Raw genomic sequence first — 19,741 nt, 5'->3', positions numbered from 1 at the left:
AGAATATCCTTCCTCAAATTTGGAGACCAAAACTATCCATGCACACAGTATGCACACAGTACTTCAGGTGCGGTCTCACTAGGGCCCTGTACAACTGCAGAAGGACCTCTTTGCTCCTATACTCAACTCCTCTTGTTATGAAGGCCAACATTCCATTGGCTTTCTTCACTGCCTGCTGTACCTGCATGCTTCCTTTCAGTGACTGATGCACTAGGACACCCAGATCTCGTTGTACGTCCCCTTTTATATGACTACTATACAATTGAAAATCCAGGCTAACAAGATTTCTGTCAAGCAACCCACACACACAATATGGTCTGAATGCCCTTCCAACCTCTATTGTTCTATGATATGATGACTGCAAACATCTCTTCTGGATCATTCCACATTTTGCCATTTCTTTAAAATGGATCAATTCATTATACTTTAATCATCTACTTCAAGTTACTGTACACAATCATTTGAAGGACTATTATCATCTGACACACGTTACTGGTTTGTAATTTGATCATTCATTTCAATCAATTTTTGTCCACATCTATATACTAAAACTCGTTTGTTTGTTCCTGAACTACAACCAAAACGGTACACAATAGCGCGATAATTTTAGGCTCACCTTACACACCATCATCCCTTTGGTGTTAATGGAAGAAGTTTCATTGACATCGGTGTTATATTTTTTATGTTATTCACCTTTTAATGTTTAAATATATCTCCTAGGGAGGGAGGGGGGGAGGGAGAGGGGGGAAGAGGGAGGATAGGGGGGGTTGAGGGGAATGGATTGGGGAGGGAGGGGAAGGGGGGAGGGAAGGGGAAGGGGGGAGGGGGAGGGGAGCGGGAGAGAGGGGGGAGAAGGTACTGCACCAATGCGGGAGAGGTATGGGCCCAACGGGTCCACTTGGTCTAGTTTACTTGGAAAGTGTTTTAAAATCACTACGTTGATGTAGATGATGACTAAAGTACATTCTGACTTCTAAATCTCTTCTTTGCTTATAGATGATGGCAAGCTATCCTTTGATGAATTCAAGGCTTATTTTACTGATGGAGTTCTCAACACAGAAGAGATGCATGAATTGTTCCGTATCATTGATAGCAGCCACACTGAGTAAGAACATTTTTGTGTTTCCTCTGTCTCAGTTGCAATAATACACAACGCTTTTCATTTATTTATAAATTGATGAGATAAATCGCCAATGTAGAAAATGCAATATTTCACAATTTCTCATAAGTAATCATTTGTCATTACTAAGGGATTAGTTGGCATTTCACACCAATTTATTTTTCAGATGGCTCAAATGAAACGCTATTTCAGATGGCTCAAATGAAATTCAGTTCAGTTCAATTGCCTAGAGATCAAGACATCTCTATCAGACTTGTATTTGACATAATACATCTTCCTCCTCCACACCAATCAGGGTATATGTGTGTGATTAATGAGCTACGTTCTCAATAAGTGGAGGAATATTTTAATTTTATTATTGGTGTATTAATATGGAAAAAGCCCACTGGTACTGCATTAGGGGAATATTTTCTGACTTTGAAGGAGTGCAGAAGAGTTTTTGTACTTTAGTTTACGTAGGTTGCAAGTGCAAGATCCGAAGAGTATTTTGAATTGAAGGTGATGACAAAAGTAATTTTGTGCAGCCTTGAATGTTTATTTGTACCCAACAATTGAATGACGAAAATGCGAGAGGGAGGGAGAAAGAGATGGAAAGGGTGAGAGAACAAATGAATAATATTGCCTAAATATATTTGCGGCAATGCAGAGCTGTTTATGTTTATGTCAATGCCTTTTCATAAGTATCTCCTTGGAGATCACATGAACATAAGAGCAGCATGGGCCACTCAAGCCTGCTTGCCATTCAATATTATCATGGCTGATGTGGCCTAACCATCAACTTCTTTTCTGAAGAAGGGTCTCGACCTGAAACGTCACCCATTCCTTCTCTCCCGAGATGCTGCCTGACCTGCTGAGTTACTCCAGCATTTTGTGAATAAATCAATTTGTACCAGCATCTGCAGTTATTTTCTTAAACTTCTTTTCTGTGCCAGTTCCCCATAGCCCTGAAGTCACTATCTTTCAAAGATTCATCCATCTTCTCTTTATATACCTCCAGCGACCTTAATTCCACAGCCCTTTGGGGTAGAGATTTACAGAGATTTGCCACCTTCTGTGAAAAGAAATTCTCATACATCTCATTTTTAATTACTGCCTCCTTATCTTGTAACTATCTTTCCTTGCTTGAGACTCTGATACTAATGGGAATTTCTTTAGCTGCTCATGATAGGAGAACCTTAATCAAAGGGGGAAACAATTAAGAATTTGCTTGCCTCAGAGACAGAAATTTGCAGACTCAGGACCTGTGAGGGATGAGCATAACACCGAATCTGTGTAATATTGCAATGGCAGAGGTGCTGCTTTTTGGATAAGAATATCCGATTCTATCTTCTCAGGTAGATGTAAATATCCCCTTGCACTTTTACAGAAAAAGGCATTCTTCCCTATATTCTGACAATATTTATCCCTCCAACAACCTCACTAAAAAAAGATGATCTCACCAAATTCATATTGGCCTTTGTGATTCCTTAATGCAACCAAACTGGGTTGCCAATTTTTCTTCCATTAAATAGTATGTACATTTCAAAAGTACTGGGATAGATTGAGGTTGAGCTGTCGCGACATAAAAGTCTTTCTTTTTTTCAAAAGACTTTAAAGTTTCCTCATCATGCTTACCATTTCTCTTTCCATGACATTACCATGCTTTTGATTCTGAACATTTGTTTGAAGTCATTTCATGGTGAATATGTTTCAATGCAAATTATACAATCACTTTCCTCTCTGGATTAATTGTGAGGTTAGCAGTGTGATGGTTAAGTTATTGGTTTGAAACCATTAATCCAGAAATCCACAGGCAGAGATTTGTATCCCAATAAGACAACTCCGGTATTTAAATGTAATTATAAATATATCTGTAATTAAAATAAAGGCTAGTATTAATAACTGTAGCAATAAAATATTGAATTGTCATTTTTAAATATTTCTAAGGAAATTTGTCATCCTTATGCTGTGTGGCTTTTAAGTGACTCCAGATCAAAATATGGTTGAGTCTTAATTGTCTCCATGTTTCAAGCGTAATTAAGGATGGATAACTAATGCTGGCATTGCCCCTGATGCTTACTTCTCTTGAACAAAAACATTCGTATCAGAAACTAGAACACGTGGGATGCTGACAATAGACAAAGACAATAGACAATAGGTGCAGGAGGAGGCCATTCGGCCCTTCGAGCCAGCACCGCCATTCAATGTGATCATGGCTGATCATTCTCAATCAGTACCCCGTTCCTGCCTTCTCCCCATATCCCCTGACTCTATCCAGCTCTCTCTTGAATGCATTCAGAGAATTGGCCTCCACTGCCTTCTGAGGCAGAGAATTCCACAGATTCACAACTCTCTGACTGAAAAAGTTTTTCCTCATCTCAGTTCTAAGAAAGGGATAAACTTTCAACTTCAGGAAAAGCAGAAAATAGGCTTCAGTGCATTGACCAACTTACTTTCTTTCCCATTGCATAGTATTTATCCAAACTTGTAGATGGAATGAAAAGCTATTTTAAGAGAGATTTTCTTAGCTTTTGAAATAATAGTAGAATAATTCATGCAAATTGCGTTGATTTATTATCTGTCAGTAGTTGAAACAACGTTTAGTTTAGTCAGCATATCACTCCCATGGTGAGCAAAGGAAACTAATTTTCAGTGATGGTTTTAGGGTGAAGTAATTTAAACTTAACTGTTATTGTAGTTTGTAGAAATATAAAATGATTCACTATGGTCTCAAGCAGGTCATGGGATGACTCATTACTCAGTGCATTATGTCAGTATTAATGCATTCTCTTGGATAATTATTTTGTTTCATCTTCATACCTTATTGAACCAAAGGGAGTAATTCATTGTCAATTGGCTGCAAGAGTAACAGCTAACCGAACATCTCTTGATAATCAGTTCCATTGTGCTGTGCAGTACGGTAGCGCAGCGGTAGAGTTGCTGCTTTACAGCGAATGCAGCGCCGGAGACTCAGGTTCGATCCTGACTACGGGTGCTGCACTGTAAGGAGTTTGTACGTTCTCCCCGTGACCTGCGTGGGTTTTCTCCGAGATCTTCGGTTTCCTCCCACACTCCAAAGACGTACAGGTATGTAGGTTAATTGGCTGGGTAAAATGTAAAAATTGTCCCTAGTGGGTGTAGGATAGTGTTAATGTACGGGGATCACTGGGCGGCACGGACTTGGAGGGCCGAAAAGGCCTGTTTCCGGCTGTATATATATGATATGATATGAAGTCACTCATGACTGGAATTCTCTGCCTCAGAAGGCAGTGGAGGCCAATTCTCTGAATGCATTCAAGAGAGAGCTAGATAGTGCTCAAGGATAGCGGAGTCAGGGGTATGGGGAGAAGGCAGAAATGGGGTACTGATTGAGAAGGATCAGCCATGATCACATTGAATGGCGGTGCTGGCTCGAAGGGCCGAATGGCCTCCTCCTGCACCTATTGCCTATTGTCTGTTGTTATGTTCACCACTGTTCTTAGAAAAAGGTTTGGATTTCATTGGTGTGAATTGAGAGGAGGAAGCATCTCCAGTCTGTGAGGCACTGTCTTCTTGCTGGCGGGACTTCTTTCAATGTTATACAGGAGGTGGGATAGGATGCAGGGAAAAATAAGTATCACCTACTTGGCAGCAGTAAACAAGTCTGAAGAAGGGTCTCGACCCGAAACGTCACCCATTCATTCGCTCCAGAGATGCTGCCTGACTCGCTGAGTTACTCCAGCATTTTATGTCTACCTTCGATTTAAACCAGCATCTGCATTTTCTTTCCTAAACAAAATCTGGCAGTCAGTTGGCCGTATTGAAGAGAGGAGACAGGTGTGACTGGGAAGGAGAGTTGAAATGACATGCAGTTGGAAGCTCAAGGTGGTTGTTGTGGACAAAGGGCACATACTCCACAAAATGATCGGTTAGTCTATGCTTGTCTCGCCAATATATAGGAGACCACGCTGAGAGCACTGAATACAAAGACAAAGTTAGAAGAGGTGCATGCAAATCTCTGCATCACCTGGGAGGGCTGATTATGTCCAAGGATGGTGGTGAGGGAGGTAGAGCAAGGGCAAATGTTACACTTCCTACAGTCACAGGGGATACAGAGAAGGGTCGGTGAGAAGGGATGAGTGGAGCAGGGTCAGGGAGCGATTGGTCCATGTTCCCTGACCAAGGTAGATGTCAAAGCCATCAAAACACAATTACTATCTGTGACAATAAAAAATAATGAGAATCCATTCAAACCATTGAAAATTTAAAAATAATAAAAATTATTTCAGCACTTACATTGTTTAACTTGTTTTAAATGCCTTTAAAACATATTAAATTCACTAATACCTTCTGAGACCCTCATAACTCCAACCTTGTGTAGATTTCCAAAGCAAAATGCCCAAGTTGTCATTCCCATGATAAACTCCATAAATCCCAAATGAGTCCATCATCAGTGCGTAGCGGGAAAATATTGGCAAAAAGCTTACCACGTCTTCATAGTTTCCTAATTTTCAAATAGTTAAGCGGAGAGATGCCAAAATATGACAGATTATGACCCATTGTAACAAATGTCTGGAACTATTTACAACCAGCCTTCCATACTCTCACACCTGTTTAGCACTTAAGACTAGAAGCAATTTTTTCATAATAGACAATAATAGTGCAAGAACTGATTATTCAACCCAGTAAATCTCAATAAACCAGAGTCAAATGACATTGCTATTTCAATATTTAGCGTTACTATCAGCAGGTACAGACTTTGGTGAAAACCCAAAACATTGACAATGTTTGTTGTTACATTGCACTTTCTGACACAAAAATGTGTTAACATGTCCTCGAGTGCAGGAAAATAGATTTAATTAAACTGTAGATGTAAGATTGTGTCTAATTAATATGCTTGGCATTTGGGTTTTGTAGAACAGGGCATTAGTCAGGTAGCTCTAAATAAACAAAAACAGAGTTATTTCAGAAGAAGTAGCTTGCTCCTACTCAAATATAACATCAGCAATATTTTGCTGTCAGTGGGAGTCATGAAAATGATTTGTCAAACGGTAAATGTGACACATGCAGACAAATTGCCGAACTGAAATCTAAATGTGTTGGAAACAGATGGGTATGCTGAGTATGTAATGGTCTTTTCACCTTCTAAAATCAAAAGACAATATGATATTTCAAATAAATGATATTTGAATAATTCAGTTGTTCCTTTCTTTCTAGAGCTCCCATTAATTTGCAATCCATCTTCTGGGAGCTGCTTTAAATTGCATTCTGTTGTTTGCACCATTCTGCCCCTGTATTAATTGTATTTATTTTTATATCTATCATAACCGTATACTATTACTCTATACCGATCAGCCAAAACATTATGACCTATGAGCCAAAACATTATGACCACCTGCCTAATATGCTGTTGGTCCTCCGTGTGCAGCCCCATACACAGCAGGGTGCGATGCACTGTATATTGTGACACATTCCTCCCGTGACCACCATTAAAATTTTCTGTGACTTGTGCCACAGTCGATCTTCTGTCGGTTCGGACCAGACGGGATAGCCTTCATTGCCCTCGCGCATCAATGAGCCTTGGGCTCCCAACACCCTGTTGCCGGTTTGTGGTTTGTCCCTCCTCGGACCACTATCGGTAGGTTCTCACCACTGCTGATCGGGAGCACCCCACAAGCCTTGCCGTTTCAGAGATGCTCTGACCCAGCCGTCTGGCCATAACAATTTGGCCCTTATCAAAGTCACTCAGGTCTTTACTCGTGCCCATTTCTCCTGCATCCAACACATCAACTTCAAGAACTGACTGTTCACTTGTTGCCTAATATATCCCACCCCTTGACAGGTGTCATTGTAACAAGATAATCAATGTTATTCACTTTACCTGTCAGTGGTCATAATGTTTTGGCTGATCTGTGTATGAACTTCATGTGAAAAAGGAATTTGATTTGCACCAAGTATATATGACAATAAATCAATTGGAACCTGAATGTGCATTATTGACCATTTCACAAACAATTTTTATATTCTGGTCATGAGTTTCAGAAAACATTGCAAGTCTTGATTTGCTCCTTTCATCTTTCTGTACCCTGTGCGTCACTCCTAACGCCATTGATATCACCCATTACTTTTTCATTGTCTTTATCGCAGAAGGATTCTAACTCAAGCAATTGGCAAACTGCTTGTATTTATAATTTTCAAACGTTGTCCAAGCCTCTCAGTGATGAATGTGAATGTATCATTCAGGGTTAGCACTGCTAGGATTTTAATCAGAGAGAAGTTTAAGAGATCCACATTGATGAGTTAGAAGTTAACAATTATGTTTGACATTAGACCACACTGATAAATAAATGATTTGACATATGTAATGGGGATGAATGCTGCTGTTAGATCAGACACGATAATCAATATTCATTAAACCTTCGTCGCTCTCAATTCTTTTTATTATTTTTTATTCTTTTGACATTCAGTTTGCATAAGTTCCCATTGATGAAACAAATCCAATTTGGGTTAATGGTTGGCTGCAAGGTTTTGCTTGGGTTATTTGTCAAAATGCAAATCAAAAGAGATTTTGAGAATCAAAGAACCTTTTATCTTTAGTTTGTGACAGGTCTGTGTACTGCTAAACAAGGCATGTTGTTGCAGTGCTGGAGGGTTCCAGTATCACACTGTCAAGTCAGTCTAAAATTGCAGCTGTGAATTGGTGTCTCACGCTGCATTAAATGGCAGTTTCATTGTCTGGGGAGCTAACCTAGGCTTTACAGAATAGATAGCAAAGTGAGATGCAACTTTGTACCATGTGAATTAATGACATAGGCTGTCATCAATGTATTTCATGATTCTCAGCAGATAAGAGTAGAGAATTAATCTTCTTTAAGTTATATACTCCTTTGCTGAAGGGAAAGCCATTTGGGTAATTGTACATCTAATCATTCATTGAGCAACAAAAGTAACAATTCAAGATTATATGTGAAAAAAATCATAAGCAGGCAGCACCAAAGTCATCACATTGGTAGGGTTTACAGTACTAAAAAGAAAGTAGTTCAGAAATTAGCTTTATCTATATACTAAAACTCTTGTTTGTTTGTTTGTTCCTGAACTACAGCCAAAACGGTACACAATAGCGCAACAATTTTAGGCCCACCTTACTCACCGTCGTCTTCTTGGTGTTAATGGAAGAAGTTTCATTGAAATCAGTGTTATATTTTTAGTTATTCACATTTTAAAGTTTAAATCTATCTCCTAAGGAGGGAGGGGGGCAAGAGGATAAGGGGAGGTTGAGGGGGGGAAGGGGGGAGGGGAAAGGGGGGGAGGGAGGGGGGAAGAGAGGGTGCTGCACCAATCCAGGAGATTTGGGCCCAACGGGTCCACTTGGTCTAGTTTTGTAATAAAATGAGAACCCATTTGCACAGAACTTTCTTTTTTCAGTGACATATAAATAATCCATAACTGATTTTTGAGCAAATATTAATTATTCTTATCAAAGGTACAGATTGTTGAAGGATAAACTTCAGGGAAGGGTGAATGTATGTGACTAATGAAGAAAAACTAAGGATGGTATTAGGATAAAAGAAAAAGATTATGACGTTGTGAAAATAGTAGGAAGCCGAGGAAATATGAGAACTTTAGAAATTGGCAAAGAATGACCAAAACTCAAGATAGAGAAAATAGTTTATAAGAGTAAATTAGCAAGGAACATAGAAGGTTTTTTTTAGCGCTTCTACAATTATTTAGCAAAATTGAGGGCAGCAAAGATAAATGTTAGCTCCTTAGAATTAATGATGTGGAGGAAGGAAATGGCAGAGATTTTAAATATGTTGCATTTGGCTTCAAAGGTACTAAAATATACCAATAATAATCGGACTTGAATGGGAGAAATAACGGAGGAATTTAAATAAGCGTAATCACGAGAGTAAAAGTAACCAGGTAAATGAATGAGGCTAAAATAAGTGGGGGCAATAACAATGGATGCATTGATTATGATCTTTCAAAAATCTCTATATTCTGAAAAGATTCTATGGAATGGAAAATTACTAAATGTAATATATATTTTAAAGAAATAAGGAAAAAAACAGGAAAATTTGTCTGGCAACCATTATTGGGTTAATTGCTGGAATTCATTGCTCCTCATAATTCTATGACCCTCATTAAGGTCACCCCTCTGCCACCTATGTTCCAGTGAGAGTAAACCTAACCTAACCAATCTCTCCTTATAACTGTAGCTCTCCATTCCAGGCATCATCCTGGTGAATTTCGTCTCCACTCTCTAGTGCTACCACTTCCTTCCTGTAATGTGCGGACCAGAACAACACACAATATTCTACATGCAATGTTTTGTCATCTGCAACTTGGCATTCCAACTCTTGTAGTCAAGCAAAACAAATGCCTTTTTTACTTCTCTATCCACCTGCGTGGCCACTTTCAAGGAGTTATCCCAAGGTCTTTCTGCGCATTACAATACAATACAATACAATAAATACAATATATCTTTATTGTCATTGTACAGGGAAACAACGAGATTGGGAATGCACCTCCCATACGATGCAATAAATTAATTAGCTAGTCAGTATTAATTTAAACAACCCAATGAAACAAATTGGAACAGTTTTAAAACAGAATAAAGTGCAAGTAGATCTGTGCCGGTTCACTGTGCGATGTGACCATCCGGCTCAGCAGGACCGGTTCATAGCAGCTATGGCCCTGGGGATGAAGCTGTTCCTGAGTCTGGAGGTGCGGGTGTAGAAGGCCTTGTATCGTCTGCCCGATGGTCGAAGTTCGAACAGACTGTTGCAGGGGTGTGAAGAGTCTTTGTGGATGATGGAATTAGAAGAAACACGAACAAGTTTACAGATGACACAAAGCTGGGTGGCAGTGTGAACTGCGAAGAGGATGTTAGGAGGTTGCAGGGTGACTTGGACAGGTTGAGTGAGTGGGCAAATGCATGGCAGATGCAGTATAATGTAGATAAATGCGAAGTTACCACTTTGGCGGCAAAAACAAAGAGGCAGATTATTATCTCAATGGTGTCAGATTAGGTAAAGGGGAAGTGCAACGAGACCTGGGTGTCCTTGTACACCAGTCACTGAAAGTAAGCGTGCAGGTACAGCAGACAGTGAAGAACGCTAATGGCATGTTGGCCTTCATAACGAGAGGATTTGAGTGTAGGTGCAAAGAGGTCCTTCTTCAGTTGTATAGGGCCCTGCAGAGACCACATCTGGAGTATTGTGTACAGTTTTGGCCTCCTAATTTGAGGAAGGATGTCCTTGCTATTGAGGCAGTGCAGGGTAGGTTCACAAGGTTAATCCCTGGGATGGTGGGATTGGAAAGATTGGAAAGACTGGGCTTGTATTCACTGAAATTTAGAAGGATGAGAGGGATCTTATAGGGACATATAAAATTACAAAAGGACTGGACAAGCTAGATGCAGAAAAAAATGTTCCCAATGTTGGGGGAAGTCCAGAACTATGGGCCATAGTCTAAGCATAAAGGGGAGGCCATTTAAAACTGAGGTGAGAAGAAACTTTTTTACGCAGAGAGTTGTGAATTTGTGGAATTCTCTGCCACAGAAGGCAGTGGAGGCCAATTCACTGGATGAGTTTAAAAGAGAGTTAGATAGAGCTCTAGGGGCTAGTGGAATCAAGGGATATGGGGAGAAGGCAGGCACAGGTTACTGATTGTGGATGATCAGCCATGATCACAATGAATGGCGGTGCTGGGTCGAAGGGCCTAATGGCCTCCTCCTGCACCTATTTTCTATGTTTCTATGCTTCTATTCCATATACCCACCACCCTCTAACGGAGTAAAACTCTTTCTGAAAATATTTTTACATTTAAATGAGTCTAATTTGTTCATGAATTAAAATATTTTTTCAGGGAGCATTTTAATGGAAATCTGGCAACACTGAGGCACAGGACCATACTCAAAAAAATGTGATAGTTCTTTTTATCATCAAAGGTGATTCGCATGTAAAAATAGCAATGTAAAACTCAGACATTGTTGGATATATATATAATACTAAAAATCTTTGTTTCCATGTTGTTTCTGTTTAAGCAACCTCAACATTGAGGAAATATGCGGTAAGTGATGTTTTTTTACCATATGCTGTATTCATTGGAGCAACAAGTAAAATACAATTACAGATAAAATAGTGTTTCAAGGCAATGCATATATTGTGTTTGCCAGCAATGCACTACCTTGAATATTTGAAACACTTCATTCCCTGCATGGAATAGTGAAATATATGTTTCCAAACTATTCTGTTTAGCACATTTGAATTCAAAACCAAACTATCCAACTTCTGTGGAAGTGTCCTTGGATAAATAGTAGAGAAAGTGATTTATAAAAGAGTTGTGTTAGAACTAGAGTTATGAAATATTTGCATGCTTCTTCCTGTATTTCAATGTGGGGATGATTTAATTGATGTACAATTAATTTAATGCATTTTTTAAATATTAGGTTCCTGAACATACTTATCCAGCACAATTGCATCTCTTTTCTGTAACATGCCAATTATGAATTATTATTTATTCCTCAGGTTAATCTCAGCATCTGCTTAAAAGGCTTTTAGATAGATCTTGATTTTTGTGGGCAACCTAATTGCTAGGTGGCATGTCCTTGTCCTGCCTGCCTGCCTTTGTTCTGTCTCCCCAGAAGTACCATTGCATGTTTTAGCAATTGGATAACAATAAATGTAAGCGTTTAACTCAATGGTGGGATTCTGGTCTCAAGATCCCTCACACAGACGAGGGCATGTGAGATAGGATAATGCTACAATGCCTTACTGAGCAAGGACTACATGCTGAAGGTTCATAGATGGGCTCAGCTAAACTGAGCTGAGCCCATCTGTACCAGCAGCTGTAAAGGCTCTCAAGATTCTACTGAACTTTCCATCCTCAACCAATACGAACAATACGTTTTAATATTTATAGACAATAGACAATAGGTGCAGGAGGAGGCCATTCGGCCCTTTGAGCCAGCACCACCATTCAATGTGATCATGGCTGATCATTCACAATCAGTACCCCGTTCCTGCCTTCTCCCCATACCCCCTGACTCCGCTATCCTTAAGAGCTCTATCTAGCTCTCTCTTGAATGCATTCAGAATTGGCTTCCACGGCCTTCTGAGGCAGAGAATTCCACAGATTCACAACTCTCTGACTGAAAAAGTTTTTCCTCATCTCAGTTCTAAATGGCCTACCCCTTATTCTTAAACTGTGGTCCTGGTTCTGGATTCCCCCAACATTGGGGACATGTTTCCTGCCTCTAACGTGTCCAACCCCTTAATAATCTTATATGTTTCGATAAGATCCCCTCTCATCCTTCTAAATTCCAGTGTATCCAAGCCTAGTTGCTCCAGTCTTTCAACATATGACAGTCCCGCCATTCCGGGAATTAACCTAGTAAACCTACGCTGCACGCCCCCAATAGCAAGAATTGCTATTCTGGAATGGCAGATTACACCATTCCTTTTTGTGCAGTCTTTGAATGTGCCAGTTGTTTTTTTGCTGGAGAAATGATGTGAAATATTTTGGAGTGTTCTGGGCACGTGAAGGGCAGAAATAAAGCAAGGGCATCTCAAAGAACTTCCTGGCAAATTAAATAATTTAAGTGTGGTTACGTAGGAAATTTGCTGGTGATTTTTACATCACAAGATCCCACAAAAAAAAGCAACTCTTAAGAGAGAGGAATGAGAATTAATGAACTGGCAGTGTGAAAGAAGTGAAATGTGGACATATTGGATGACCTACACGGTACATGGAAAGGAAGTGATGAATAGATTGCCATCATTTGAAGTTTAACCAATCATCTGATCCATATAAAAACCATGTAGGTTGTTGAGTGCACATTGGATAGAGATAAGGGAAGGCCTTTTAATCTTCCTTATAGAGAGTAGGAGACTGAAGACCTGCAAATGTCTTATATCTGTTAAAAAATATGGAGTATGAAAGCCTTAGTATGAACAGGCTAATCAGTCCAATACCGATAGTGCCAAAACAGTTATCAAATATAATTAAAGATAAAATTGATTCTCACTTGATGAAGCTTGAATTTCGAAAGGACAGCCAACATTGGCATTACTGTTTTACATCTGATGACTTTCGTTAAAGTTATTGAAAAATACAGAGCTAATTGTGTGGGGACAGGTAGTTTAACAGATACAGGGTCTTCCAAAATTAATTAAATAAAGTACCAAATAATGATCGAATACAGCAAATGATGTTAAGAAGCCCATGGTAATGGATCCAAAATTGGCCAGAGGACAGAGAGGAGAGCAGTGGTAAGCAGATGCTTTTCTCAGAGATATCTCCTGTGGATGACCTAGGAGTAAGTATTAGGACCATTGTTTTTGTTATATATAAAAGACCTGGGCTTCACCATTGATACAACATGTAGTTTCTTCACCACCTCAACATATTTCAAAACATTTTACAGAATTTTAAAGCATAGTCACTATTGCGAGAAATGCAGATAACAGTGGCCGATGAAGAACAAAATCTAGGACTATGTTTGAAACAGAAAGATCTGTAAATTCTAAGATAAGTAAGAGAGCAATGGAAAAGTAAATTGTGGATATAGAAATTATGTACTAACTAGGATGAAAAAATCTCCAAGGTGTCCAGTGATTTCCCTAATTTACCATTAGATGGGATAAAATATGCAGAGATTTTTCTCAGGAGTTAAATTAATTCAGACTGTGTCAAGGTAGAGTTGATTTTCTCAGTGAAAGCAGAAAATGGCCAAACGACATGTAATGCTTATGATAAAAGTTCCTTGTAAACTACACTATTGAATCACCATTGAATGGCAGTGCTGGCTCGAAGGGCCGAATGGCCTCCTCCTGCACCTATTGTCTATTGTCTATTGTCACCTGAATTTCTGGTCCTCATTTTATTTTCTGTAGCAGATTGCAAATAATTTGCAGGACAAACAATATGGAATGGGCCATTTATTTCTGCAAATTCAGAAAAACAAAAGGTTTAGCTTGGTTTAGTTTATTGTCATGTGTACCTGCAGCGAAACCCAAAAAATGGTAAGAAATTGGATTTTGATAATATTGCCTTCTCATTTCGCGAAGGCACACATATAAATAACTAAAGAAATAGCAAAACAAATTGAATCATAGATATTTCAAATGCAGATGGCTTCATAAAATTATTGGCAATACTGCATGTTTTCTTTTGAGTTATGAATGTTTCTTTTGAGTTATGAACAAAAAAGAGACAAGTTGATTTTTAAATAGAGGAAGACTGGAAATATAAATATGCCGGCTTAAGTCGAAAGGAACTTATATTTCTTTTTCAGAATTCTTTTCGCAACATTTAGGAGAGTATGAAAATGTCTTGGCAGCTCTAGAAGATATGAATATTTCTATATTAAAAGCAATGGACAAAACAAAGAAAGTGAGTATTTAGTTTATTATTTAAAGCTTTAATGTTACAGGTTAGTCAAACCTTTGAATTAAAATATCTAAAATTACAAGACAATTGGGGCAGTACATGTGCATCATTGGTAGAGCCACTGCCTCACAGCTCAAGCAACCTGGGACCAATCCTGACTGTCCTGCTATCTGTAAGGCGTTTGCTTATTCTCCTGTGATGATAGACTTTCCTTCAGAGTTCTAGTTTCCTCCTATATCCCAAAGATGTATGGGGTGGTAGATTAATTGGCAAATGTGTGGGTGAGTTGTAGAATCTGGGGAGAGTTGATAAGAATGTGGGTAGAATAAAATAGGATTGGTATAAATGGTCATATCACCGTCGGCACAGATTCAATGGGCCAAATGGTCTTTTCCGTCCTGTATATCTATGATTCTATATTGAATATCGATCACCCATTCGCACTAGTCAGTGTTATCCCACTTTTGCATCCACTCCCTACACACCAGGGGCAAATTACAGAGGCCAATTAATCTACAAACCTGTACGTCTTTGGGATGTGGGAGGAAACTAGAATACCCAGAGGAAACCCAAGTAGTCACAGGGAGATCATGCAAACTCCACATAGACAGCACCCGAGTTCAAGATCGAACCTGAGTCTCTGCTGTGAGGCAGTAGCTCTACCTGATGCGTCGCTGTGCCACCACAAATGATGATTTTAGCAAAGGAGCAAAATCAAGAAGACTATAGTTTTAGAGTGCTGATTGCCAGTGTCAGTTCTTTAGTTTGCCCTATCATAAAGTATTTTCAGGTTGAATCATAACACAATGATATTGTTACTTTTCCTCACCATACAGTCACCTTCAAACGGTGATTTGCCAAATAAAGTGATAAACCTATGGAGGTGAAATTTTCTGAGTACCCACCTGTACAAAGATTTATAGCTGCCACAACAACATATTGGATCACCTACTGAGCCCTGTACTTTGCCACTCTGGCTCCTTGTATAATGCCAACGTTGAAAGAATGGCAGCCAGAATATGCACGTGTCCAAAATCTGCTCTGTCTAAGCCTCTTCTGGTAAGGAAGTTCCTGTTAATATTGGAAAAGTTAAAGATACCCACAATGACACCCTGATTGGTTTCAATCTTTCCGCGATATGTTCCTCTATCGCCTGCTAACTATTGGGTAGCCTAAAGTTAATCTTATTAAAGTGACTGCACTTTTCATATTTTTGAGCTCTACGCATATTGCCTCAGTGGATGAACTCTCCAATTTGTCCCGCATCACTTGCCTGCCTGTCCTAACTGGCTGAACCTTTAGTGTGACCACCTCCCCAGAACTACTGTCTATAACCCTCTCTGCATCTTGTATGCTCCTCGGTGTGTCCAACCGTCAACTACAATCCATCCATGCAGTCTGAGAGGAGCTGCAAATAGACACACTTCCTGCAGACATAGTCATCAGAGACATCTGACTGCTCCCTGATTTTCCACAGGAAGGGCATACCATTTCATTGACTGCCCCTTTAATACACACTTTCAACTGAATCTAGCAGACATAAGAAGAAGTAAACCTTAAACACCTTACTTCAATTATGCGTGCCATCCTCACCGAAGCCCTGTATTTACCAAAGCCTGCACTTTTACCTTCCATCTCAAAGAAGACCCTCTCAAAGTAGTTCCTCTCAAAATGGCCTCTCTACCAGAACCTGACATCCTTTCACCCACTCACAAACTTTTGAACTGCTCTCGCTCCTCCTCTCTGCTGCTAAGATCCTGAAAAATAACAATGTTTCTCTCCCTCTTTTCCATAACCCATTCAAATAACTAATTGGACGATCATTTTATTTTCTCTATATCGGATAATGAATTGAATTGTGTAAAGTTGTTTTGAGAAGCCCTGAAATGCATTAAAATGCCGAATGTCTTGGGAACTCGATGGCGAAAGGTCAATATTCTATTGAGGTTCTGCATTAATTTCAACTGAAAATTATTTAGATATTATCGCTTGCAGAAATTGCATCTATCCTTAGTGTTATATACACATTTATTGCCTACTGATTGAACTTGCAGATATCTCCTTGATATTATAAAGATAACTCAAAATTTAGCAACGATGAAATAGGTTTAAAAGTAAGCAATTTAGAAAGGTAGCGAACCACACCCAATCAACAACAGCTTCTCTCCTTGCCAAATTTTTGTTTGCTCGGTGACCACAAGAGATTAGCACATTTGCAATGTTGAAACAAAGCTCGTATTACTCATTCTGCCTTGTAAGTACATATGTTGTATACGTGTTCTCTGGTACTTCAAAAACATACAAGTGGAATTCTCTGCCACAGAGGGCATTGGAGGCCAAATCACTGGATGGATTTAAGAGAGAGATAGATAGAGCTCTAGGGGCTAGTGGAATCAAGGGATATGGGGAGAAGGGGAGAAGGCAGGCACGGTGTATTGATTGGGGGCGATCAGCCATGATCACAATGAATGGCGGTGCTGGCTCGAAGGGCCAAATGGCCTCTTCCTGCACCTATTTTCTATGTTTCTATGTTTCTATGTAAGTGTGTTTTCTTATGTATTGGATAAAAATATGTTGACAGATCTTGCCAAATGATTTTGTCCAAAATGACAACAAATTAAACACAGAATCAATAGTGAAATACAGTACTGGCACCAAAATGGAAGCAAAATAAAGTAAGCATCCCTCGAGCTACAAAAATAATTATACTGACAGGCGTACATTTGTGCTGCAGTGGGAACTGTTTACTGGCCTTCCTTTTTAAGCATTGCCAATGGCTAGAAATATGATCACATTTGCAGAGTAAATCAGTGTCATCAACCAACTTCATAAGCCTTTGATAAGGTCCCACATAGGAGATTAGTGGGCAAAATTAGAGCACATGGTATTGGGGGTAGTGTATTTAGGAGCAAAGTGGTCCTTCTGCAGTTGTACAGGGCCCGATTATAGGTAGGGTACTGACATGGATAGAAAATTGGTTGGCAGACAGGAAACAAAGAGTGGGGATTAACGGGTCCCTTTCAGAATGGCAGGCAGTGACTAGTGGGGTACCGCAAAGCTCGGTGCTGGGACCGCAGCTATTTACAACATACATTAATGATTTAGGTGAAGGGATTAAAAGTAACATTAGCAAATTTGCAGATGACACAAAGCTGGGTGGCAGTGTGAACTTTGAGGAGGCTGCTATGGGGATGCAGGGTGACTTGGACAGGTTGTGTGAGTGGGCAGATGCATGGCAGATGCAGTTTAACGTGGATAAATGTGAGGTTATCCACTTTGGTGGCAAGAACAGGAAGGCAGATTATTATCTGAATGGTGTCAAGTTAGGAAAAAGGGAAGTACAACGAGATCTGGGTGTCCTTGTTCATCAGTCACTGAAAGTAAGCATTCAGGTACAGAAGGCTGTGAAGAAAGCTAATGGCATGTTGGCCTTCATAATAAGAGGAGTTGAGTATAGGAGCAAAGAGATCCTTCTGCAGTAGTACAGGGTCCGAGTGAGACCACACCTGGAGTACTGTGTGCAGTTTTGGTCTCCAAATTTGAGGAAGGACGTTCTTGCTATTGAGTGAGTGCAGCGTAGGTTCACAAGGTTAATTCCCGGGATGGTGGGACTGTTGTATGTTGAAAGACTGGAGCGACTGGGCTTGTATACACTGGAATTTAGAAGGATGAGAGGGGATTGAAACATATAAGATTATTAAGGGATTGGACACGCTAGAGACAGGAAACATTTTCCCGATGTTGGGGGAATCCAGAACCAGGGGCCACAGTTTAAGAATAAGGGATAGGCCATTTAGAACGGAGATGAGGAGAAACTTTTTCACACAGAGAATTGTGAATCTGTGGAAATTCTCTGCCTCATAAGGCAGTGGAGGCCAATTCTCTGGATGCTTTCAAGAGAGAGTTAGATAGAGTTATTAAAGATAGCGGAGTCAAGGGATATGGGGAGAAGGCAGGAACGGGGTACTGATTGTGGATGATCAGCCATGATCACAGTGATCACAGTGCTGGAAGGGCCGAATGGCCTACTCCTGCACCTATTCCTGCACCTGTTGTCTATTGTCTCTTGCCTATTGTCACACAGCTTGCTTTTGGATCAGGTGACAATTGGTCTCATCTTTTGAAGATACTGATACATGTAACTTAAGGAGCATGAATGTGGAATAAAGAGAGTGGGCGTTTTGATTAGGCACCGTTTCTTTTTAATAGAAGATGAAAGCTGGTCGAATGACTCATGTTGTACAAGAGCCAAACACCCTGTTGAAATTGAATTTTCTTAGAACAAGCCACTGGGGCTTTAAAAAATGTATTACCTATAAAACTATGCAGTTGTAAAACATGGCAATTTAGTCTATTAATGATTCTAATTGCATAGTTGGTGGAGTATAAAGATATAATGAACATGCAAGAAAGCTGTATTTTTGATAATTACATGAATTAAGCAAAATGCTGTCTGTATAATGTATCTGACATAGTTTTTAAAGATCATTAATATCAGGTTTTCATGGCTGCCAAATCAACTTAAAATTAAAGAATGATTTTACCTATAATAAGCATAACCTGCACCAAAAAACAAGTTTCTGGGATTGTAAAGGTATTTTCCATGCTGGAGATGAGAATCCACTGCAACTGGGGTGAATTTAGTCCAAATAACGCTTTATTTTAAACACACAATTTATTTTCAGAAATAATCATCAATTTCCAATATCATTCACACATTACCTCAGCAGAACTACTTTGGTTGTCAATTTGCCAGCTGTAACTTTCAAGTGCCTGGCTGTCTGTTTAAAATTGCTTTAAATACGGTAATCAAAGGCCAAACTTCTGTTTTGAAACCCCAAAGCCAAATCAACAAAAACAGAGCTGCTTGTTAATGTGAAGTCATTAATGAATCAAAGCAATTTGAATTAAATAAATAAGGACATACATCACAAGGGTAAAGAAGTGTTGATGGCATTATTCAAGGTATCACAAAATGCTGGAGTAACTTAGCAGGTCAGGCAGCATCTAGGAGAGAGGGAATGGGTGACATTTCAGGTCGAGACCCTTCTTCAGGCTGAACCACATTATGGCATTATTCAATGTTTTTGTTGGACAGTATTCAAGTATTATGTGCAATTTTGGTCATCTCATTTCAGAAAGGAGATCAAAGTCATAAAGTGTGCACAGTGTGGATTAAGCAGAGTAATATGAATAGGAAATTTTATGGGGAAAGACTTTGGATATTGTGACTACTTCCATCGGAATAGAGAAAACTAAATGATGTTT

General features: G+C 39.5%; 1 protein-coding gene across 5 annotated transcripts in view; it reads left to right on the top strand.

The window, feature by feature from the left end:
• Positions 1–19,741, top strand: part of necab1 (N-terminal EF-hand calcium binding protein 1) — a 109,621-nt gene that overhangs the window by 39,499 nt on the left and 50,381 nt on the right. For all 5 annotated transcript variants that reach the window (XM_078397209.1, XM_078397211.1, XM_078397210.1 and 2 more), the window contains 3 exons: positions 997–1,105; positions 11,127–11,152; positions 14,379–14,476. In XM_078397209.1, the coding sequence (XP_078253335.1) occupies positions 1,065–1,105; positions 11,127–11,152; positions 14,379–14,476 (165 nt within the window). In that variant the 5' untranslated portion in view covers positions 997–1,064. The remainder of the gene's footprint in view (positions 1–996; positions 1,106–11,126; positions 11,153–14,378; positions 14,477–19,741) is intronic.

This window comes from Rhinoraja longicauda, chromosome 4 (genome assembly GCF_053455715.1).
Source record: "Rhinoraja longicauda isolate Sanriku21f chromosome 4, sRhiLon1.1, whole genome shotgun sequence".
In the NCBI taxonomy this organism is placed as follows: Eukaryota; Metazoa; Chordata; class Chondrichthyes; order Rajiformes; family Arhynchobatidae; genus Rhinoraja; species Rhinoraja longicauda.
The sequence above is the reverse complement of the archived record's forward strand: the minus strand, read 5'-3'. Positions and strand labels throughout refer to the sequence as shown.